The sequence below is a fragment of the Muntiacus reevesi genome, chromosome 5, assembly GCF_963930625.1.
Source record: "Muntiacus reevesi chromosome 5, mMunRee1.1, whole genome shotgun sequence".
Taxonomy (NCBI): domain Eukaryota; kingdom Metazoa; phylum Chordata; class Mammalia; order Artiodactyla; family Cervidae; genus Muntiacus; species Muntiacus reevesi.
The window spans coordinates 78,391,122-78,415,996 of NC_089253.1; the positions used below are offsets into that span (position 1 = coordinate 78,391,122).

The 24,875-nt window shown below is 46.2% G+C and overlaps 1 protein-coding gene across 1 annotated transcript in view; it reads right to left on the minus strand.

Moving 5' to 3' along the window:
- KIF26B (kinesin family member 26B) overlaps positions 1-24,875 on the minus strand; it is a 496,587-nt gene that overhangs the window by 83,954 nt on the left and 387,758 nt on the right. Inside the window, exons 6-8 of the mRNA XM_065935600.1 lie at positions 9,572-9,778; positions 4,587-4,680; positions 3,133-3,395 (exon numbers count right to left, since the gene is read on the minus strand). Of these exons, the coding sequence (XP_065791672.1) occupies positions 3,133-3,395; positions 4,587-4,680; positions 9,572-9,778 (564 nt within the window). The remainder of the gene's footprint in view (positions 1-3,132; positions 3,396-4,586; positions 4,681-9,571; positions 9,779-24,875) is intronic.

Genomic DNA, 24,875 nt, shown 5'->3' on the forward strand with positions numbered 1-24,875 from the left:
GCAGCAGATTCTTTACTGCTGAGCCACCAGGGAAGCCCAGAATCTGTAAGTAGCAGATGTGAAAAGCAAATGGTTTTATCTCAGTGTTTAGTGGGAGCAGGTGTCCCGCCCTGACCTCTGCAGAGCCCAGCAAACCCAACATCCTGGGTAATCCATGTACCTAAGGGAACATGTGGGATGTGACTGCATCTTGAGTTCAAAGCTTAGACTGTATAGAAGCAGGTAATCCAGAGAGTACTGTATCTCAAAGAAGTGAAAAAACTTACTTGGCTTTAACTTGATTCTCAATTTTTCCAGCTATTTAATTTTAGGCCACATTTACTAGAATAGTTCTAAAGAAGTAAATGTAAAAGACATAAAAAAAAAAAAAAACCCAAGATACTTGAACATCTCATCTATATCATTTGTCTGATCTAAAGGGATATCTACTTTATCTTTAGTTTCTAAATTATGTTCAAGGCATACTCATTAATTGATTAAAGAAGTATCAGGGGGAATGTATCTAAATCCTATGAGATGCCTTGGCAATTATATTGACAGTAAACCTGACTCAGAGCAATATTATCAGCATTTGACCTGCATTTCTTTATCAGGGAAGGGGAAGAAAAGGAAACTAATATTTCTGATTTGTTCAAAGAAATGATTTGAAGTACAAGCCTTACGGTTAGTAGAAATTTTGACAGTTTTGCTGACAAAGGTCCATAGAGTCAAAAGCTATGTTTTTTTCTAGTAGTCATGTACGGTTGTGAGAGTTGGACCATAAAGAAAGCTGAGTGTTGAAGAATTGATGCTTTTGAACTGTGGTGTTGGAGAAGACTCTTGAGAGTCTCTTGGACTGCAAGGAGATCCAGCCAGTTAATCCTAAAGAAATCAGTCCTGAATATTCATTGGAAGGACTGATGCTAAAGTTGAAGCCCAATACTTTGGTCACCTGATGTGAAGAGCTGACTCATTAGAAAAGTCCCTGATGCTGGGAAAGATTGAAGGCAGGAGGAGGAGGGGACAACAGAGGATGAGACGGTTGGATGGTATCACTGACTCAATGGACATGAGTTTGAGCAAGCTCCAGGAGATAGTGAAGAACAGGGAAGCCTGGCATGCTGTAGTCCATGGTATCAAAAATAGTTGGAAACGACTGAGCGACTGAACTGAATTGAACTGATTCTGACTCTAACTGCACCCATAATTCTGAACTGAGAGAGTTGATATTTAGAACCTGAGGCCACCAAAATCCTCAAAATTCAAAGAGAGGTTCTCTTGTGCTCATTGTTTTATACTTACTATTGCAGAAAAATAACCCAAAGAATGTTTAATATTCTTCAGCAAGAAGGTAAAGAGGATATGGGTCTTGTTCTCTTCTTCTTAGTTTTCAGTTAATCAGAGCTTTCACCTCTGTGGAACTCCATTATTGATGTTATAAAAGTGAATGGAGGCTATAGCATAGTTGAATGTCTAGGTAATGCTTAGAGTGGGAACAGTGAGTAGGGTCACACCAAGTCCGTCACAGGCGCTGTGTAGGTGAAGTCTTAGCACATCTTATGATTCCAACTGGTGGTTCTCAAAGTGTAGTCCCCAGACCAGCAACATCAGTATAACATAGAAACTCGTTCTAAATGCGTGTTTCAGGGCTCTATCCCAGGCCTACTGAATCAGAAATTCTAGAGGTGGAGCCCAGCAATCTGTGTTTTAACAAGTCTTCCAGGCGACTCTGATGAAGACTGAAGTTTGAGAACCACTGCATTAAGGTTTGTATGACCACTTAGCTTGCATTGTATTTAGGTTTCACACCCAAATAATATCTGATGCATCATTAAAACTATGAAGAGCCAATTTTAGTCAGACATGGTACAGACCTTTGGGCATTGCTGAGAACTAACCAGGCAATCACAAGTGACAGTCAGCAGAAACATCCAAGAGGGCTTCCTGGAAGAAGTGACATCTAGCTAATACACCCAAATAAGGAGTAAGCCAGATGAAGAGCAAGAGCAGAGGAGCAGGCACTGTTCTATGCACAGGGAATAGAATTTGCAAAGGCCCAGAGTAAGAAGGAGGATGATTAATACCTTAGAGTCTTGCTACTGAGAGTGCGGTCAGTCATTGGGAAGCTTGTTAGAAATGCATGATCAGGGACCCAATCCCAGACCTTTGGAACCAGAATCTGCATTTTAACAAGATCCTCAGGGCTTCTTACGCACATTAAAGTTTGAGAGTCACTGCTTTCTGAGGTGATGTAAATATAATTTAAGAAGGCTGGCAAGAAGGGAAGTGGGAATAGGTGATCCTGGAAGGTCACATAAGGCTGTGGAATCACAAGGATGCACAATGAAGCAGGAGGATCTGAGGTGCTTTAAGCAGGGCAAGACCATGGACAGGTATGAGTAGATGGGGGTAATAGAGGGAGTACCTTCACCCGAGAAAATAATCCCACTTGAGATGAGACAAGTATTAAACTTATCAAAATGAACACATCTAAAATGGAGGCATCTGATAAAACTAGAAACTGAAGCCTACTGCTAGAGACTGAAAGAAGTGATTATTCTGGGTGTGAACCAGGGACCTCCCAGGTCATTCCTGCATCTATCATCAAACAGCGAGGTAGAAACACTTTGAACAGACATGACATCCTGAAGAGGCGAAGTGGAATTTCTCTTGCCTTAGCAATTATATCATGGTTCTAATTAGAAAGTGGTTATTAGTTTTTCCTACAGCACCACTAATCCGGCTGTAAACCAGTGCCAGAAACACAGTTTATAGAGCCATAAACAGTCCCAGTAATGGCTGGAGCTATTTGTGCAAAGCAGTAAATATTTCGGCTTGTTGTTAAACAAAAGAAAGATTGTACTTTTTTTTTTTTTTTTGGAAAGGGGTGTAAAGAAAAGTGAATTCAATTTCCCCTGATTGCTACAACAATTGTGGTCCCTGCTCATTGTCAATTAGATTCAAGGTACAAATATTTAGGTTGGGCGAGCAGCTGGCCCCGCAGCTGCAGGCCATAAAGTTCCAGTCCACTTTAAAGTAAACACTTGCAAGCCTCCCCAGTTTACATGTTGAGTGAGTTAAGAGGTGAAGTGCCCCAGCCGCTGAGGTAGGGATGAGCCACCCGGAGCCAACCAAGCCCCCGGAAGCAATCACCTGCGTGCCACAGATGGGGTCCTCGCACAGGTACACGCCGGGGGACTGGCCGTCCTGCAGGCTCCCCGTGGCCACCTCCGACAGCAGGTCCCGAAGGTTCTCTTCTTTACCCCACACCTCCACGGCTGAGATCCGCACCGAGAAACGTGCTCCAGTCTTTTCTTTCCGTTCATTGATCAGCTTGAAGAGCCAAGAGATGGCACAGGGGATGATGCCCAGGTTTTGCATGGAGTCGTCTTTGCCGATCATGGTGTATGACTTTCCTGGGAGGGCGAGGGAAGAAAGAATAGCAGCTTGAGTATCTGGACATCATTCTGTAGTCTCAAGAATAGATGCCAAGGATGCAGGAGAAAGGCCTGGGGAGTGGGGAATGGGAAGAAAGGAAATGAAAAGATGAAAAATATTCAACAATAACAACAAAACTTTGACAGCAACAACAAAGAAGACATTTCCAGGTATACTATTGATGGAAGGGCTATGATAAAGAATGTGAAAACCTAGACTGATGTCAAGGTTAAATCACAACTGACCTCAAAGAAGATCCCAAACATTACAAGCTGCCAGTTTCCACATTGTTTTCCTCACAGTGGGAAAGCTAGAGGTGTTTCATCACTGTTATGGGTCTTTTAATCACACCCCACAGATTCACTCCACATACTTATACTTTGTATCCTTTCTCAAGTTAAATGCTCTGTATACTTTTATAGCATGAGCAAATTCCCTTTAAAATCTGGATCACTGCTTTGATCAGAGATCAAGAAGACCAAAGTGGTAGTGAGATGAAATGGGCTTTCCATCCTGGCCTAGAATTGTCTCCATCATAGCAAAGTTGCTGTTGGGAGCTCTGCCCAGGGCCATTTTTTGGAACACCCCAAATTAGCCATGTAAGACCTGGTGAGCAGATGGCCATAGGTCAGGATTAAGAAGGCACCTCAGGGGGATTCAGTCATCAGGCCCTCACAGAGCTGTGTGGAGGCCTCCTTTCCCAGGTGCTTCAGCACAGGTGGGTTCCCGACCACTGGGTGGTGGGAAGTAGGGTTGCTGCCAGACTGATCCCCCCAGACAGGTGCTAATGGGGTCTGGGCTTTGCTCGGTGGCTGCTCCTCTGACTTTATGTAGAATCCAAGAGGAAAGCGGGGCCCTCTCTGCTCCCTAACAACCCCTGCTCAGAAAATGTAATTTCCCTGCTGGCTTTCTGGGCATGACCCTGACCCAGACCAAGTGGAAACAGCCCATTACTCTTTGTTCATCTCCTGGACTTTAAAGCTTTACTAGATGCCTGGGAATCCACTTAGGGTGAACATCTACATTTCAGAAGCAGAAATGGTTATTCATGATTATTCAGTTCAGCACTGCAGAAAACACCTTCCCCTTCATCTGAGGACAATACAGAAGAAAGGATGAAGTAATGGGGAATCCAGCAAGCAGCATGAAGAAGCGAAGTTCTCACTGACCCAGCTTGGCGTGGCCGAAACAGAACACACAGCCATCTGCCCCGTTGACCACAGACTGGATCACTTCTGCCACGGTTCCAGCACACACTTCAGCCTGGCAGACACAAGAGGAGACACAAGTTGTGAGTGGACCGTTAACAATGGAAACTTGTGCTTGCTTTCCTGAGGCTCAGGGTCACAGAGCCTTGGCATTTTCAGATTGGTCGGCTCTAATGGAGTTCTGGAGGTTCTCAGAACCCTTCATACTTCCCGGTCCCTTGCAAGTCTGAGTGTTACACTCATTACATGCAAACTACCCTTCTGCTAATCGTACATTTCAGTTGCTGTCTCTGCAGACAAGGCAGGAACAGGCTGGAATGGGAATCCAGGGTGCCTTCACAGACCTCACACCTTTCTCTGATTTGCCATTCTGGCCTCTTGTACAAATATTTAAATTTTCCATTCACCCTCTGCTAACTAGATCTTTCCTTTCTTTCACACACACACACACACACACACACACACACACACACACGAGTTTATGAAATGGATTAGGCTTTATTAGAGAGTAAAAGATGATGTGCCATTTCAGGAAAGTGACCTTGAGATACATTATAGTTCTAATATAAGCAGGAGGTTAATGATGGATGTCTGCTTTGTCTTCCTAACTCCCTCCTCTTTCTCCATCTCCATCCTTCCCTTTTCAAAACCAGCTTTTTCTTTCTTTCTCTATAGATACACTCAACGTATACATTATTAATCACCATCAGTCAGTATATTACAATGGGTTTTCTTCAGCCTTTTATGTGTCTCATCTCCAATGTGACTATTAAATCTTTAGACACAGACCAGGCTCTTGGTGACTTTTGGTATTTACGCATTAACACCCAATAATACAGCACTCTGCAAATGATAAAAAAAAAAAAAGTACATTTTATGAACTGATTTGGGGATCTGGGAAATGCCTCTGGTTAGCATCTAAGACTTTCACAGCAGCAAGAGGGCAAATCACTGGACATGTGCTGCACCTTCTTTTCTGCCTCAGCATCGAGGCGAATCGGAAGCAGTAGGAGGATGTGCAAACTGAGAGCTCCAAGGGCATCAGAGCAACATGCCTCCTAGTGGGAATCTGAGAAATGCAGCCTCGGCAATGAATGCAGTTATTCAACTCCAGGTTGCAGCAACACAATGAACCTAAGTGTTCAAAAATCAATTTTCTCTCCTGAACTGAAATGGAAAAACCACACTCCCAACAATTGTCAACTGTTCTGGTGGTCACCTCGGCAGCTCTGCTGGGGGCTCCCACTCAACGAAGGCGGTAGCTGGACAAGGCTGCGGTGGGGACCACAGGCTCTGTCTCACCCCCAGGGCCTAAGCAGTGAGAGCCCAGTGCCAAACCCTGAGATGGAGGCAGTGGAAACTTGATGGAATGTGCTAACGTGCCTCTGCAGGGCTGGGAGAAGTTACCACCAAAGGAATCCTGCCTTCCTTGGATATGAAGTGAGATGGGATCTACGAAGTTGAGAGCCCACCTAGAGCCATACATAAAATAAACCATATTAGGTTCAAGATCAGCAAAGAGAAAGATGCTTGAATGTGAGCCAAATCCACACATATCCCTGACTCCCCTGTCCAAAGGCCAGAGGACAGAGATACAGGAGCGGCCTCTCAGGGCACAGGGCGGGCAGGCAAGTGTCCCCGTGCAGAATTCCTGCCCAGTGTTCACTGAGAAGAGAACGCTCAGCAGCATGTCCATCTGGTGTTTGTTAGGAGCTGATCATGGTCCCTGGAGGCCCTTTGCTGTCTTTCCCCTTGAACCGAGAGAGGCAGGAGCCTTCCCAAGCAGACTCCGTGTGCAGGGCTGGGTTCCCCACAGGCAGGTCTCAGTTCTCCCAGCCACCCTTCCTGGTGATGACAGAATGTCTGTGTTCCCCTTCCTTCACCCAAGTTCATATGTTGTAACCAAATGTTGAATGTGATGGTATTTGAAGGTGGAGCCTTTGGGAGTTGATAAGTCATGAGGGTGGAGCCCTTGTAGATAGGATTAGTGCCCTTATAAAAGAGGCCCCAGAGAACTCTCCTGCTCATCCCACAATGTAAGGATGTATGGAGAAGACAGCTGTCTATGAATCAAGAAGCACCCCTCACCACACATTGAAACTGCCAGCTCCTTGATCTTCCAACCTTCAGAACTAAGACACAAATTTCTGTTGCCTATAAGACACCCAATCTGTGCTGTTTCATTAAGAAGGTACAAATGGACTCAGACACCTCCCAAAAGCTGGACCCAGCAGAGGTCTGCCCCAGCAATGGGCAATTGATGACTGCCAAGCCCACTTGAGGGTATTGAGGTGGCTTATAAGGAGGAGCAAGGGCTGATCTAATCACTGCTTAGCTTCAGGAATCTGATATCTTTAGAGACCCAGTGAAAGCAAAGCTCACGCCTGCTTTGGGCCACTGTGGTGGCTGCTGCTTCACAGGATAACCACAAGGGCCTGAGAGCAGAGGCCCATTTGGTACACTTTCCTGCTTTCCCATTTCAGAGGCTTAAAGGGTGTTCCCTCATAGGGGCTGAGGCTGGCCAAGCCAGCAGCCTGATATCACTATTAACAATGACAACAGAAGAGTAAAAATAGCATTTATTGGACACTCACTACGTCCAGGCTCTGCTCTAAGCGCCTCATGTGTATCCAAGCAGTGAATCACAGCAACCGCATGAGGCATATTTTGATCTTGTTTTCATTTTATGGTTGAGCAGACTGAGGCCCAGAGAGGTGGAGTGACTTGCCCAAGGACACATTGCTAGTAAATAGTGGATAAAATGGCGGGAGGACAAAGATACAACACCATACTGAGCAGAACATGAATTGTTTCCTAGGAAGAATCCAGGATGAATGTCCACCCAGGAAAGGGTCTATGAATGAGAGACTGAATTTTTAAGTCTCAGTTTCCTTGTCTGTAATGTGAAAATAGCAATACCCCCCTTTCCAATACCACTGGATTCCAGGGAGAGTTTGAGTGGGTTAATGTACATGAAACTTCTTGAAAACTGCAAATGTATTAATTCATTTACTATATTAGAGTTGTAACAGAATCAAAGCATTCTGAAGTGAGTGTAACTGTCAGAGTGAGCACATGAGCCCTGGAACCAAGTGTGAAATGTAAGCAAAGACTAGCAATAAAAAGATGGCTCCCTTTTCCGGAATAAATCTAAAACTCATTAATAGGCCACACTTAATTTAGGGTTTGCTTTGGAATTCTTATGACTTACGGAGATTTGCTTTTGAAAAGTCTTAGCTTAATTAAATTATTTGTAGGTCATTTATTAGACCCAATGTCAGGTTTAGATTAGTGAGCCCATTGGGTGGTAGAACACACAAGAAATGTAATGAAGAGAGAAACTATAGAACTTATTCATAAAGTACTTCATCTTTTCTTGGTAAAACTCTTTGGGGAAACCACATACTCGGCTTGTTAATGAATGGAGCCTATAATATGTGCTAAGTGCCTATGGTGTAATATAGGCGCCTGTGTGAATATCACAACTTCCTACCCTCAGATGCCACATGGAGGAAATTAACAGGAGCTGCAATTGGCAGCCATCAGCACCCTGTCTTCAGGTTCTGCTCTAGGCTATTAGTTACCTGATTGTACATTGTTTTGTATAAATCTTGGGAAGTGCTGGAAATTTATCAGGAAGGTGCAGGTGTCTGATGCCAAAATGCAGACAAAGTAGGCCACTGTACACCTATAACCTGGGTTACAGATGTCTACTACAAGATCCAGTGCACCAATTCATGGCAGATGAATTGCACCAGATGGTGTAAGTGGATCTTCTAGTAGACATCTGTTCTTACCGGGATGGGTTCCAGGAGCTTTGGTTAAGGAATCTTGGCACCCTGGGCCCCCAAGAAGCCTCCAAATTATACTCATAACTGAACAACTAAAATGGTCACAATTCTCCACCCCTCTCTATGTGTTTTCTCCTTGCAATGTGACTCTGCAGCTCCTCCAATCAAGAGGCAGAGCCTCTTCCCACCCCTCAAATTTTGACCAATCAAGTTCAGCAAAAGGGACGATGTGTCAGTTCTGAGCCTAAGACCACAAGAGGCCTGCAACCTTGGATCCTGTCACTGCCCTGACAGCAAACCCAAGATAGTCTGCTGGTTGATAGGAGACAACATGGAAGGCAGACCAAGTAAGCTGGCCAATGCCACTCTGGACCAGCCTAAAGCTGGTCAACCCTCAAACATGTGATAGCATCCAGCCAAGATCAATGGAGTTCCTGACCCAAACCAGAGTTGGTCACTGATGCACAGGTGTGCCAAGCTGGATATAAAGGAATGTTCAGCTGACCCACAGACTCATGAGTGATAATAAATTATTCCTGTTTTAATCTACTAGGTTTAGAGCAGTTTGTAATGCAGCAAGAGCTATCCCTAGCCTGACCCAGGCCATAGGACTGCATGATAGCCTCAATTTCTCTGCCTAGCACTCCAGGTCCTCACTAGGACTACCCTCTATGGAGCTAGAGAACCCTGCGTAATTCTAACCCAGCTCCTTGAGACACCTTTTCTCTTCTTATAGGCTCACACCCAGAAGCCCAGGCAGAGACACGTTCCTGGTGGTCCACTGCAGATGTCCAGGCAGAAGTGGGGTCCCAATGGACCAGTTGCCAGCACCTTGATGCAGCTGTTCCTGTAACTTCCAATTCGGCCTGCTCCCTTCCTGCTCCTGTTTGCCATCCACTGATTGGCTCACTCTTCCTTCTCTCCAAGAGTATGTTCTGCTGAAATCCTGGCACAGCCTTCCCAAGGTGTGACACCAACCATTCAAAAGGACTGAACTAGTCAATGGGACTCAAACTGACTTGCAAACGTTGTTGTGTGGACAGTGGAACTGACCCAACAGACCGCTCTGGAAGGCAGCTCTTGGGTCCTAGTGAAGAATTACAGATTCTTGAAACTAATCAATACTGCCCGAAACTGAGGAGGGGTTATACCCACCTGAGAAGCATCTTGTGGAAAAACCGCATCAAAGGCAAACATCTTAGGAGGAACTTGGTTCCCTCTCTTTGGGAAGGCATTTAGACCTCCACACGTCAGGGGGTCATACAAGGTGATTTGCTTCTTCCGTGGGTCCACCTTTAAGAAAGAGCTGGATTCTGAGGTATCGCGAGCCAGTGTGGAACAGATGCGAAGCATGACTTTCACCTGTTAAGGAACAAAGGCAGGAAATGACAGGCATTCGGACACTTGGATACTTTATGATGGAGAATTTCTATGTCCTTTGGAGACACAAGTGTATATGGCAGGGCGGAATTGTCTCATGAAAAATTATGATAAAATGCACAATGAATTAGCAACATAATCCTCAGCAGCTCATGGGAAAACTGACCTATTTATAATTACCAGGTAGAATATTTTGATACATCCGTTACTTTATTACAGAACCGGCACATCACGCTCTTTGTCTTCCTATTAATATAAGTAGAAAGTTAACTGTGCCCAGGTGGCCCAATTACTTAGATGAAAAGGTAATCTGGACTGCCACACTTTGGGGGCTAGTATAGTTCCCCTTGAAGCTCGCAGATCAATAAACCCGGGACATAAAAGTTAGCTCTGTAATTTACTCCTTGCCTCTTGCACATCAGGACTCTTAGAGACAAAAACCCACAGTTATTACTGTCATCATTAGAGCCCTGTGAAAATGGCTTGTTTTTAATGACCAGCATTTGAAATGTGTTCCAAGGGGCAAAAGTGATAAAAGATTTGTTTGAAACATGTTATTTGGGATCCCATTAAGTGAGTGCATAGAAATGGTCATTTCAGGGGATGAAAGCACATCTCTGTGGGAAACAGGGGGCAGCACTCCTTTAACCCGCCTCTTAAGTCATCGAACGTGGACATTTCTAGTGCTCAGTCCAGCCGAGCCCCACCCCAGGGCTGAGCAGGGCTCTTGTGGGAATGGATTGCTTGCCCTGGACTCTTTGAGTTGAGCAGAAGTCAAGCTGAAGCCTCATGCACAGTTCTGGAGGCTCAAGTCCTGAGAAAATGGCAGCATTTCCTCCCTTACCAGCTCTTTGTTACCGTGGAGCTAGTTCAGTCCAAACGTGTGAGCACCTAACCTAGGAGCCAGGCACTGGGGCTGCAAAGACCATAACACGGTCTTCTTTGCAAAGACTAGCAGGGCAGACAGACACAAAGACAGGGGATTTTTTTTTAACACAAGGAGGCAAATTCTGATGTTACAAACAGGGTTACTTTTATTATTTAAATTTATGTATTTATTTAATTGGCTGTGTTGTATGGAATGTGGGATCTTCGTTCCCCAACCAGGGATTGAACCCACGCCCCCTGCATTGGCTTTGTTGCAATTGGAAGCTTAGAGTCTTAACTACTGGATCATCAGGGAAGTCCCACAACAGGATTATTTTTGAACTCCTCTCTACATCACGCCCTCTTCCTCTAATCAATGTTCAGACCTGATGAAATCTCAATCATCAATTTTGGGGGAAAGGACTGTAAAATTTTACATCAAAGATTTCAAGCATACAGAAATGCTCAGAGAATACTCTCCACTGTGCCTAGAGAGTGAGGTCATCCTCCTGCTTATCTCAGCCTGTCTGCTGAGGCATAGGAACTCATCTGCAGTGGGCAAAGCTGAAACGTCAAGAACTCCTAGGGCACTCGACTCATCAGATGTCCTGCACCCTGTCCTGGCTGGGCTTGTTCTTATCACTTAAGAAAAGTACTCTAGTGCGGATCCAGAGGCTGTGGTCATAGTGGAAAAGGGCAAGGTTGGGATGAAGCTGACCTCTCACAGTTAAATCTCTGTTCTCCCACTGAGGTCATATAATTTTGCTGCTCTTATTCAGTCACTAAGATGATTCTTTGCAACCCCATGGACTGCAATAAGCCAGGCTTCTCTGTTCTCCACAATGTCCCAGAGTTTTCTCAGATTCATGTTCATTGAGTCGGTGATGCTACCTAACCCTCTCATCCTCTGCCACCCTCTTCTCCTTTTGCCTTCAGTCTTTCCCAGCATCAGGGTCTTTTCCAAAGAGTCACCTGCGCATGAAGATTGAGCGCTTTCAAATTGTGGTGCTGGAGAAGACTCTTGAGCATCCCTTGGACAGCAAGGAGATCAAATCAGACAATCCTAAAGGTAATCAACCCTGAATATTCACTGGAAGGACTGATGCTGAAGCTCCAATGCTTTGCTACCTGATGGGAAGAGCCAACTCACTGGGAGGTCCTGTAATGGTACCTGCCTTTCACTGAGGGCCTATGGTACACTAAGACTGTGCTGTGGCCAATGGTATCTTACTTAACCCTCTCAATAGGCCTGTGCATAGGTGGACTTGTCCAGATTTTATAGATGGGAAAACAGATGTTACAGAATTTGTGGGTGGTATGGCTGAGCTCTGATCCCACCTCTGTCTGACTCTAAAACCCTGGAAAGTATCCAATCCATACTTTTTTCCATTATGCCAACTACTGCCTCCCAAACATAGTCAAACCTCTCAGAGCCTCAGTTTTCTCAACTGCATATTAGGAATAACAACACCTATCTCATGGAACTGTTGTGAGAATGAAGTGAATTGACATGTGAAGTACTGAGCACAGAGTAGGGGCCTGATTTCTGTTTCTCCTCCTCCTCCTCCTCCTCCTCCCCTCTCTTCTGCCTCCCCTCCCCCTCCTGCCTGTACTTGTCTCCCTCTGAATCACGATATTCTAGCATATTCCAATCACAGTGTGAATGATAAGGTTTTAGAACACTTTGTCCTGGACTCAAAAAGGATGCCACAGGGGAATCACTGCAGATGGAGCTGGGTATGAAATGCTGGGCCTTACAAGGCTCCCATCAGTAAAACACCATCTAGTCTCATACATAGTCACCGTGTATATAACAATAACCATCACGTCTGTCTACATTCCATTCTGGCAATTTTCTTGTTCACCGTGAATGTCTCCAATCTTATTTCAGTTCCACTCAGGTCTATAGATTTGCCCCACTTACACAGCAGGTGTGCTAAGAGCACGTATTCAAATTGCAACTTTTGGTAGGTGCCTGGTGCCTCTGGGCTTTCTGTCAGACAACCTCCTAGCCCAGCCCCTGAATGCTACAAGTCAGGGATGTTGCAACCCCAGGCAGAACTGATGGAGTCACATGGCCCACTGCTTTTCCATTTCACAATTTCACATGCAATTTCTGGGTAACTAGAGGTGCTGAATGTAAAATATCAGCTAACCCGGGCAAGGGCCCACAAGGAGAAGCAGGAGAGAAGGGACTGGATCGGCAGCGAGTCATTTGTTCAGGGGGAAGGCTTCTGAATCTTAATGAAGTTCCAGGCCTGCAGTTCAATTTTTCCAGACAAGCTGCAGATCTCAGCTGCTGGTTTGACCAAGGAGATCCATAGCTCTTTAAAAACCCACTGAATTCTGGGCTGAGGTAAATGCCACCCTCCATTCTCTCTTTGCAATTCATTTAAATAAATGGATTTTTTTTTTCACCCTTAAAGGAAGGAAATTGGGTTTCTCTGCCTCGTTTCTTTGCGTCATTATTCCTTGAGCCCAGCACTCCACTTGCTGCTAATCCTCTGTAATTAAAGCGCTTAGGAGATATCACTTGTGATCAAGAAAGTCCCCCGACTTCTTGCTAGGAGTTTGTGCTTTTGTTGCAAACACTGGTAGGTTCTTGGCAACATCTCCAACAACCCTCCTTCTCGCCACTGCCCTGGGAAGAGGGTCCCCACAGGTATCGACATCCACAGGCTTCTCCCCAGCTCTCAGGGTCAAGGGGACTATTTTAGGCCCAGCAACTGAGGATCTAGAAAGGCCCTGAGTTGGGGAATGCCAGCCTGTGCCCTGACTCCCTGAGAGGAGCCGAGCCCCTCACCTACCAAAGCGCTCCCTGGTAGAGACTCCACTTGACCCCATTCATCGAAGTTTTCAGTGGCTGGTGCAGGATACCTGTTACGCCCAACAGCACGTATCTTGCCGTCCTGCTCATTAATCATGCCAGCGCCTCCTCCTGGATGGCCTGGCGGGACTAATGGAGAGGCAGGTTTGTGAGACTCACAGAGCCTCGACCCTGAACTGAACAGACTCTCCATCAATGTGAAGCAGCGCCGACTGCCTCAGCCTTCCAGGGAGCCCACGACAGGCAGCCCCACAGTGCTCACTCCTCCACCCACGTGATCACCCAGACCCCCGCCGACACGGAGGCTGAGGACCAGGAAGGCTCCTCACCGCCTGTGTCTCCACCCGCAAGCTGTCTGGTCTCAGGCTATACGGCTCAGGAGGGCTGGGGGCCAATCAGACCATTCAAAGGGTCCCTCATCAGTCAGAGAAAAACTACAGGCAATGGTGAGGTGGTGGGACGTGGAGAGGGCACAGCAGTCCACAGGTGTGACTTCATTTCAGCTCCTTTGTGGGGCCTCACAATTGAAGGCTCTGGACCAACACACATGTAACAGGGATCAGTCCCTGGCTAGTGTCTCAGCCCCAGTCAGTGCAATGAGAGTGTGCTGGCAAGGATAAATAGTTTTCCCTACAAGGTTAGAAATGGCAGAGTAAATTAACCACCACCATCTTTCAGCCACTTTCTATTTCTATATTTTGGTTCTTTATTCTGGTGTCTAAGTTCATAGGGTTTCAAGAATCAGCTCAATAGAAGCTGGTCATGGTGAAGTCAGATCAACCTAACCATGAACACCGTGTGATATCATTTCTGTCTCAATTCCAGCAGTATCAGAATTATCTTCACCTTCCACATATATTCTTAAGTTCCTAAAACCTGTCTGGAAATGGTTCTCCGAGGCAAGCAGAGTCACATGAGATGGGTGCATCAGAATCCACCAACCAGAGCATGGTGGGGCGAGGAGAGCAGGCGAGACCATCAGAGGGGATTCTAGGCCCAAAGGGGTCATCTCCTGAGACAGAACCTCCAAACTGCAGAGCTGGGAGCACTGACCACTCCAGCCCAGGGTCGGTTTCCGTCCCAGAGGCACGCGGTGATGCTAGGACGGACCGTGATGAAGGTAAGCCATGGAAATATCCACCTTGCCATCTCTTAAGGGTGACTTTCTCAGCTCAGATGAGAGAGAGAGAGAGGCCTGGATCAGACAGTGAGCTGACATCCAGCCCTGCCTGATCGAGCCGATGGGAAGGCAGGAAGCATTGCTGGGCTGCCCGCAGCACACCAGGAAGCCTTGCCTGTGTTTCTGTGTATGTCTGGATGGGATTCGGCTTTTGAGGAAAAAAAATGGGAGAATAACAACAGGTTCTATCATATCTGAAGTACATCTCCATTCTTACAGGTTCTGGGTGTGATGGGCACTGACTGCAGTGAACTAGGAGCCGGGGGACTGGGTTCTTAGGCAAACATCACCACCACGGTGCAGCTGTTCATCTAAGGTGTGACGGGGATGGGCGTGGGAAGGGTGGCTTGGCTTCCTTATCCCTAATGTGGGCTTGTTGTGTCACCTCCCTTGCAGGACAGGTGTGAAGAGATTAAAAAACAACAACAACAACAAAGACATACTCTAGAATGGCATACAAATGTGAAATATCATTCTTTGAAGAAAAAGAGAAGAAAAGGAATGGATTTGCATTCTTCAAACTAATTAGTACAAAATAGACTTTCTGCATCAAATTAATGGCATTAGAAGCCCTTCTCCTAGGCTTAATTTTAAAAATTAAAGCAAAAACTTATTAATGAATACACACAATGACAAGAGAGACAAGAATAAAATATCCTCCTTCTTCTTCCCCCTCAAATTAAATTAAGGCATATACAGTCGGCTTATGTCTTCTACAAAGGTGAGTAATCCATGTAAAATTGGATCTGAGGCTCTAAAAGCTCAATGAGCTATTTCTCTTATTTTATTCCTTTCTTTTCTGTCTTGATCACACATGATAATATGCTCACAATGTCTACTTATGTTACATTAGCCACTTCAGGAAAATTCTCCAGCCATTCTAAGTAAGATGATTGAAGAGACAGGCACCTTAAACACTATATATTTCTCAAAGTGTATTCTTCTCAACACACTCACTTTTCTGATCTACCAAGAAATTGAGCAATCTTCCATATTCTTCTATGCTTTGGACAGTCTGTCAAATCTATTATAAAAGATTTTGATGAAGTACCAATTTCTAAAACACACTGCAAGGGATTAAGGGTGTGATTTTCCAGCCATTATTTAAAGAGTGCTTTCCTACTTACATGGAGAAGGAAATGGCAACCCACTCCAGTATTTTTGCTGAGAGAATCCCATGGACAGAGGGGCCTGGTGGCTGCAGTCCATGCAATTGCAAAGAGTCGGACACGACTGAGTGACTAACACCCACTTCCTACTTAGAGCATAATGGAAGATTCTATTGCTAATCCACCACTGGCCCACTGAAACCCACAAGGATGACTCCTTCCCCCTTTTGAGTTACCAAATGTGCCTGATAGGAGAGAGAGGCAAAGATGTTTTGTAAAGAAGCAAATTAAAATTGGGTTTTAGAACAGAAGGTTTAGACATTTTTTTTCTGATAAAATTTCTAGAAATATCTGAAATTGCCTTTAAAAAAATTAATTAATTATTTTTGGCTGCTCTGGGTCCTTGCTGCTGTGCGCGGTGAGTGGGGGCTACTAGTTGTTGCAGTGCACAGGCTTCTCATTTCGTGGGCTTCTCCTGTTGTGGAGCATGGGCTCTAGGGCGACCAGGCTTCAGTAGCGGTGGTGCACAGGCTTAGTTGCCCTGTGGCATGTGGGATCTTCTCAGACCAGAGATCAAACCCATGTCCCCTGCATTGGCAGGCAGATTCTTAACCACTGGACTGTCACGGAAGTCCCTCCAGGAGTTTTTAAGGAGATCATGGAATCATATGCCAAATAGTAATAACCTTGGAGGTCTCAAATAACTCTAATACTAGTATGTCCAGGGAGAACCAAACAGGTTCCCTACATTTACAGATGGGGCTTTTAAACATTAGATTACCGAGTCATTATTCCATCTATACACAGTTCCTGTTACAGAATCACAGAGTCACATTGAAGGGACTCCAGAGATTCCAGGCAGTTTAGTTGTTAGTTACAGATCAAAATTGGATTAAATGTCTTTGCATAAAACCACAGTAGTAGTCCTCCATGACATATTTGCAGGCCAGGAGGCTCTCTGCCTGGAGGAGGTCCAGGGCAATAGGATCCACTGCTGAGTCTGAGGGGTGGAGCGCAGACTTCAGGAGGCTGAGGGTGCTCTAGGCCTGTTTTAAGGCAGTATCTCCTCTGTGTTGACAAAATCAATCACCCTGTCCGTCAACCATCTACATCACCACCATAACTTCTTTTACAAACTTTCACCTACAAAGGACTATCTCATTTCCATTTGGTGCCTCACAACAGCTTTGTTAAGTTAGTTTATTACAGTTATTACAGCCATCATCCATACTGTAAGGCCCAAGAGACTGAGGTGCAGGTAATCAAGTGACTTGTCCAAAGCCAGTTGCCTGGCAAAGGTGAGAAGCCCGTGGGCCTGACCAGCTCCTCCTACAGTGAGTGTCCTGGGTTGGAGCCAGAGAAGGAGCCCTGTCCCCCCACTGAAGCCAGTCGGGCTTGAACGTGTCCCACTTTGGGCTGGGCCCACACTGAACTACATTTACAGAGATGGGGCATTGTCGCTGTCACTTCTCAGAGGTGTCTATGGCTGTTGTTTAGTCTGTCCTGTCTGACTCTTTGCAACCCCGTGGACTGTAACCCGCCAGGCTCCTCTGTCCATGGGATTTCCCAGGCAAGAATACTGAAGTGGGTTGCCATTTCCTTATCCAGGGAATCTTCCCGACCCAGGGATCAAAGCCATGACTCCTGCATGGCAGGCAGATTCTTTACCACTTAGCCATCAGGGGCAGCCTAAGCTCAGATGGTGCCAGACAGCAAATAACGAGCAGCAATGCCATCAGAGAGGAAAGATTTACATTATTAAAAGCCAGGCTGGGAAGAGAGACGGGTGGCGGTACGTTAGAGCTAAGTGTGGGAGAACGCGTGGGAGACCAGAAAGTAGGGCAGTAAGAGGTGCTCAGGGAGCAGGGCGGGGGGATCCCCGATGCCCTCCATCACTAGCATCTGTCACCAGGCAGCCAGCAGGGGACTGCAGGACTGGAGGGAGGGAGAATGAAGCGTGAGGAAAAGGCCTTCCCATGAAGCTCATGACTGGGCAGTCCCTGGGACCAGGCCCCCTCCCACCAACTAGCAGGCTGGGAAAAGCCTGGCCAGGCTTCAAGGAAGGAGACAGGCACGTTTCAGGGGCTGGTCCATTAGCAAGGATGGTGACTCCGACAGACGCCTGTTAACAGACTCCATCTCTTAGCTCAGTGTTAGGATACTTATTTTAAATGGATGAGCTGTTTAGAGATACATCCTAAGACACAGGTATTCTCGGGTCTGAAAGAAAGTGGGATGTGGGATTTTCTCTCCAACATTCAGAATGATCACTGTCCGCAGGTCCTCCCTCTGACCACGTGGAGCATAGCCCGGAGCTTGGGAACACAAGCGCTGGAGACCCAGTGCCTGGGTTTGAGTTCTGGTTGTACCTTTTACTAATGCATTTCTGTGGATGAGGCTTCATCTTCTGCAAGCCACATCTAGAAAGATTATGAACTCTGAAGTCAGAATGTCCTGGCTTCTACAAGTGGTGTGACTATCAACATATTTTAACAGTTTCCTCATGAATAAAATGGAGATAATCATCCCAATCTAGAGGGATTTACAAGATTATGAAGCAAAATATCATGCTAAGTGGGATTCCCAGATGGTACTAGTGATAAAGGACCTGCCTGCCAATGCAGAAGATGTAAGAGATGCAGGTTCCATCCCTGGATGGGAAGATCCCCTGGAGGAGGGCATGGCAACCCAGTCCAGTATTCTTGCCAGGAGAATCCCATATACAGAGGAGCGTGGCAGGCTACAGTCCATAGGGTTACAAAGAGTTGGACACGACTGAAGCGACTTAGCATGCACACACATGCTAACTACTTAGCACACACTAGGTCTTCAATAAATAATAACGAGCATCCCACTTAGCCCTCATTCATGATACTGCTGTATGAGCTGGTGTCCTAGAGAGCAGATGATTTCTGCTCTCCCTGTAAACACCTAGACCACGAATTCAGGAGATCTAATCACTAAATTCTTAGTGGTTTTTACCTGTAGGAGAGATCTAAAGAGAGAAAATGTTACATCAACATACAGTACAGAATTCCATGCTTATCCAAGGCTGCCCAATCTGCATAGATGCTAGGTTAGCTCATGTCTTCCAACTGCCACCCATTCTCTCTGTTGCCTGATTTTTTTATAAATCCTGGGTAAGTGACAATTGGAGATTTTTCTGAATATTGACTAGGAAAACCATTGTGGTTAGTTTCTGGTGACTGTGGTCATTTTATCTTTGGAAATACCCATTCAACAGATAAAACACAGCATGGAAGACATTTTCAAGAAAAGCAGTAGTGAAAGTGAAAGCCGCTCAGGCATGTCCGACTCTTTGCGACCCCATGGATTTAGTCCATAGAATTCTCCAGGCCAGAATACTGGAGTGGGTAGCCTTTCTCTTCTCCAGGGGATCTTCCCAACCCAGGGATCGAATCCAGGTCTCCCACATTGCAGGCAGATTCTTTGCTAGCAGAGCCACAAGGGAAGCCCAAGAATACTGGAGTGGGTGACCTATTCCTTCTCCAGCGGATCTTCCCGACCCAGGAATCGAAGCGGGGTCACCTGCATCACAGGTGGATTCTTTACCAACTGAGCTAAAGCAGTAGTGGGAACCCCTTAAATTATAATTCTTTCAAAGGGACTCAGTTTGGATTTGGGAACTTATTGGGGTTACCTGGTGACTCAGATGGTAAAGAACCTGCCTGCAGTGCAGGAGACCTGGGTTCAATCCCTGGGTCAGGAAGATCCCCTGGAGATGGGAATGGCAACCCACTCCAATATTCTTGCCTGTAGAATTCCATGGACAGAGGAGCCTGGCAGGCTATAGTCCATGGGGTCGCAAAGAACTGGGACATGACTGAATGACTCCCACTGTTTATAAAAGGCCCATTTACCGCTCAAGCTCACTCATGGGTTCTGACTGGAGAGGTAACTAACAGACCTGTCTTTAAATAGTGAGCATTCAAGAAATGCTGTGTCTGCTGCTGCTGGCTGTCATCAAAGATGCTGTTTGGCTTGGCCACCAACAGGGCCAAGGGAAAGCTGTTTTTCTTTTCTGCAGCCCAGTTTATCATAAATATGAAGACTTCAGCTTGCTAACCTGACACTTGATTTAGTGTCTTCTGCACCTCACTGCCGGATTCTCCTTGGTCTCAGGAATTTCAATATCCCACTGTTTCTGGCCTTTGACCTAGATAAATAAACATCCGAACTCTGAAAATAAGTCAAGTGACCCTGTCAGGGGACTGTCCAGAAATACTAGCTACCAGGTCCCCATGGAATTTAGTACAGCACCATAATAAACAGTGTAGTTCTCTAAATCAAAAAGGCAACAGCCATGATCATCTAATAATTAGCTGTGTATTTCTCTGGTGTTCATCACTTCCATCCATTTTCTTTATAAAACTGTGAGTTAGGAACACTGTCCGTGCTGCTCTCAAGTTCTATTAAATATGTGCCTCTCTCATGGGTTGATCGTTTTGTTCCTGGCAACATCTCATATGAATGAGACCTGGGTAGAATCTAGCAGTGTCAGCATTAGCCTGAGTTTTCAGTGCTTCCTGGGGCCAGACGTTAGGTAAGCCAGTACAGAACCCCCTCATGCTAAGCACTGAGGTTTTTCCAGGCCCACACGCTTGGTGTTGGGAGAGAAAGCATCCTGAGGAGGTGGGATTTGATGCAAGGTTGGGGAGTCCCCTCCTGGACAAGCCATGGGGGTGTACACTCCAGGATGAGGCTGTTTCTCCAGCTGGAACTCTGCACCTTTAGTTCCAGGAAAGAGAAGAAGGAGATTCTTGTCCTAGTGACAAAAAGCACCTGGGGGATCTTTAGGGCCAAGAGGATGAAATCTGGAACAGTCATAGCTAACATTTAGGGTAAATAAACATTTCACCAAAAACTGATGCACTCAATGGATCAGCATGCCCAACTCCACATTCTCATGATCTCCTCAGATTAAAAGAGGTGGGAAGAGGGAGGAAGGAAGGGGGAGGAAGACATCATCCCAAATCTCAAATCCCTGGGCCCTTCATAAGTCTTAGAGACTTTCATTCTCATTCAATGAAAAAAGATGAGGAAAGTTCAATACCAGCAACTCTAGCCATGATTACTCCAATGCTTTCACTGTCAGTTCCTCCAAAACGCCTCCCTATTTGAGAGTGCCTCCCTCTAATTCCACTAAACATGCATGGAACACAGAGTATGCACAGAGCCCTGGTAGCTCAGCTGGTAAAGAATCCACCTGCAATGCAGGAGACCCTGGTTCAATTCCTGAGTCAGGAAGATCTGCTGGAGGAGGGAGAGATACTGGAGTGGAGCCCACTCCAGTATTCTTGGGCTTCCCTTGTGGCCTCAGCTGGTAAAGAATTCCCCTGCAATGTGGGAGACCTGGGTTCAATCCCTGGGTTGGGACGATCCCTGGAGAAGGGAAGGGCTACCCACTCCAGTATTCTAGCCTGTAGAATTCCATGGACTACAGTAGTCCATGGGGTTGCAAAGAGTCGGACATGACTGAATGACTTTCACTTTCATTTTCCTACCTATTTGAGAGTGCCTCGCTCCAATTCCACTAAACACACATGAAAAACACAATGTGCATAGGGCCCCGGCCAGGGCTGGGCAAGGGAGACGCGGGAGGAGGTTGGGGGGAGTGGTAAAGAAAATCAGACCTACGATAACAGAAAAGGGAGAAGGTGGCATTTCCATTTCAGATCACTTTATTTTCACGTCTTAGGGTTAGAACCAAAGCAACTTTAATTCTCGGCATAGCTCCAAAGAGCCCGAAGTTCAAAGCTGCCTGTTGGTTGGAAGGACTAGATGGGATCTGATAAACCTGGGCAGCCCCCGAGGTGAAGGGCATGCTGATAAGAGGCAGGGAAGAGTGAAGCCCATCCCTTCACCCAAGAGGTGAAGCTTGGTCACCTCTTGCCAGAGGCACACCGCTGACCGCCTCCAATTTCCTTCACCGACTAGATCTTGGCAGGGAGGCCCTCGCTGGCAGCAAGACACAAGTTCAAAGCAGAAGGGTGAATTCTAGTATGGAGGATTATTTGGAAGACATGTATTCTCTTTATTTTCTTAAAATGTGTGTGTGAAGAATCAGATCGAGTTGAGGGACAGAACTGCCAAATAAATGTGAGATTTACCTAACTGCAGTCTTCTCCTGCGTGCTTATGGTAAGAACTGAGAAAGAAAGACTGTTAAATTAAGGTAGAGACTCATAATCCAGGGGCTTCCCCAGTAGCTTAGCAGCAAACAACCTGACTGCAATGCAGGAGACAAAGCTTCAATCCCTGGGTAGGGAAGATCACCTGGAGAAGGGAATGGCAACCCAGTCCAGTATTCTAGCCTGGAGAGTTCCATGGCCTGAGGAGCCTGGTGGGCTACAGCCCATTGGGTAGGACATGACTGAAGTGACTGAGCACGCATGTATGCACCCATAATCCAACAAGGATGATCCTCTTTACCTGGAAGGCTGGGGCTAGGGAGAGGAACCTGGGAGGGGGGGATTCTCCCAGTAGCTGAGAGGCTTCTGAAACCTTTAATGAAAGGCGCTTGATCAATAAGGTGTACTACCGCACTTGAGAATTTAAAAGCCCTCCTAGCATGCTGTGTCTGAAGCAAATGTCAGAAACATTTATCATGTGTTGGGATGGATGGCATGCAGCTCCAGCTTGCCAAATTGTGAGAGCAAACTTTGCTTAGGTCTCACACAAATACCCTTGGCAGGCCCTTTTATATCACATGGAATCAGCTTTCCTCAAAGATCAGAAAGTATGAGGAGGCTTGATCATGGCTCCGCAGAATGGAGGCCATCACCGGGCTCCAGTACTGGGCAGTGTCCCCATCATGGAACGTTGTTCCTGGGCTCCAGCTTATAAACGAGTATTTTCTCTTGCCTTCCAGGTGAACCCATGAATTGCCCTCCTTGTCTTTTCAAAGTGCCTGAGGGGCTGTCCTCTCATCAGACCATGGTACCGATTCAGATGTTTAGACTTAGAAACCTCAGGCTAGAAGAAACTTGCCCAAGGGATGTGGATTGACAAACAATGGCCAGTGACTCTCCCAGACTCCTGGCCACTCCCCCAATTAGTTGAGTGGCTAAACACCCAGAGCAGGAATCAAGAAACCTTCATCCATTCATTCCTTCAGCATCTGCAGAGCATGTCTCAGTCTGAGCCAGGGTACCATGCCAGGCTCTGTGGTTACAGAGAACTTAAAGAGCAGATGCTGTCTTCAAGGGACTTAGTGTATCAGGTGAGATAAAACTGTAACACATGGTACAAAAGAACTCTATACTGGGGTATGGTGAGGGTCCAGGTGGGAGGGGACACTTCCACTAGGGGAGTGGGGCTAGGGAAGGTTTCAGGAAGATGATGATCAGTGAGAAGAGTCAGGGTCAGCCAGGCACCTAAGGCAGGGTGCAGGTATCTGGGCAGAGTAAGCAGGTAGGCAGAAGCTAACTGGGGTCTGGGAACCTGCAAGTAGCCATGGGGCCTTGAGTCAAGTTTCTCAGCCTCTCTGCACCGCAGTTTCCTCATCTACAAAATGGAGGTGGAAATAATGCCTACACCTCATGGAAGTTGGTAAGAGGATTACCTGAGCTGATGCACGTGAAACTCTCAGCAAAGAGCCTGGCACAGGGCAAGGGCTCAATGAGTATTGCTTCATGACTTTACTCTGACATTCCTTAGGGTGGGTTGGGTGGAGGAGGGGTAAGAAATTAGACTAGAAAAGTAAGTGGATGTCAGATTGTGTAGAGACTTGCCTTCCAAATTAAAAACTCTGTACTTAATTTGGAAAATGGGGAGACATTAAACCAGTGGTCCCCAACATTTTTGACACCAGGGACTAGTTTCATGGAAGATAATTTTCTTCATGGGATGGTAGGGCAGATGGTTGGGGGATGATTCAAGCAAATTATATTTATGGTGCACTTGATTTCTATTATTATTATATCAGTTGCTTCCCAAGTGACTCATTAGTAAAGAATCTGCCAGTCAATGCAGGAGATGTGGGTTCGATTCCTGGGTCAGGAAGATCCCCTGGAGAAGGGAAATGACAACCCACTCCATTATTCTTGCTGGGAAATCCCAAGGACAGAAGAGCCTGGCAGGCTACAGTCCATGAGGTTGCAAAAGAATGAGACACAACTTAGTGACTCAATGACAACACCACCTCAGAGCATCAGGCATTAGATCCCAGAGGTTGAGGACATCTGAATTAAAGGACAAAGAAGGAAAGTAACTGGGAGGTTCCCATAGTTCTGCAATAGAGCAGCTTTGGGGTCACGATTTCTCCATCCATAAACACCAGTGCTAGCAATACCACTAACTTTCTTTCAACTTGGGCTGTTACAGAGTTAAGGATGAGAGTGTGTGTGCAACTAGCACTGTCATAGCATGGCATTTTAGATATGCTGAGTCAATGAGTCTACTGTGGGACTGGTGTAGCTGACAACGCTGCAGAGTTAGGAGTCTGCTGTACGCAAGTGAACTTGGTACTAAATGCAGCCACGTGACCTGACAAGGCGAATAACGAGCCAGTCAACCAACAAATAGATATTTATTAAAATGCCAATGAGCAAGGCACACTCTTTACCTAGGAAAAGCAAAGTATGCCAAAACATTTTCATTCAAGAAAAGAGCAAGACAGATCTGCTTCATAACTCTCAAGAACAGAACACTTGTACGGTAGCTATACATAAATCCACAGGACCTAGACTGTTCCTAACCATGGAACAAACTATGCCGGTGGTGGTTGGGGTGCTACTGCTGACAGAGGGACGTCTCTTTTCTCCCTAGTGGAGGAGAATTCACAGTCTTGGCTCCTCTACCCTGGGGATCATGTATTGTTGTTGTTCAGTCGCTAGGTTGTGTCTGACTCTTTGTGACCCTATGAACTGCAGCATGCTAGGCTTCCCTGTCATTCACTGTCTCCCAGAGTTTGCGCAAACTCATGCCCATTGAGTCAGTGATGCCATCCAACAATCTCATCCTCTTGCCCTCAGTCTCTCCCAGCATCAGGGTCTTTTCCCTGGTCAAGAAGATGAAGAGCCCGCATGCCTCAGGGTGACTACGCCTGTGCTCTAGAGCCCGGGAGCCATAACTC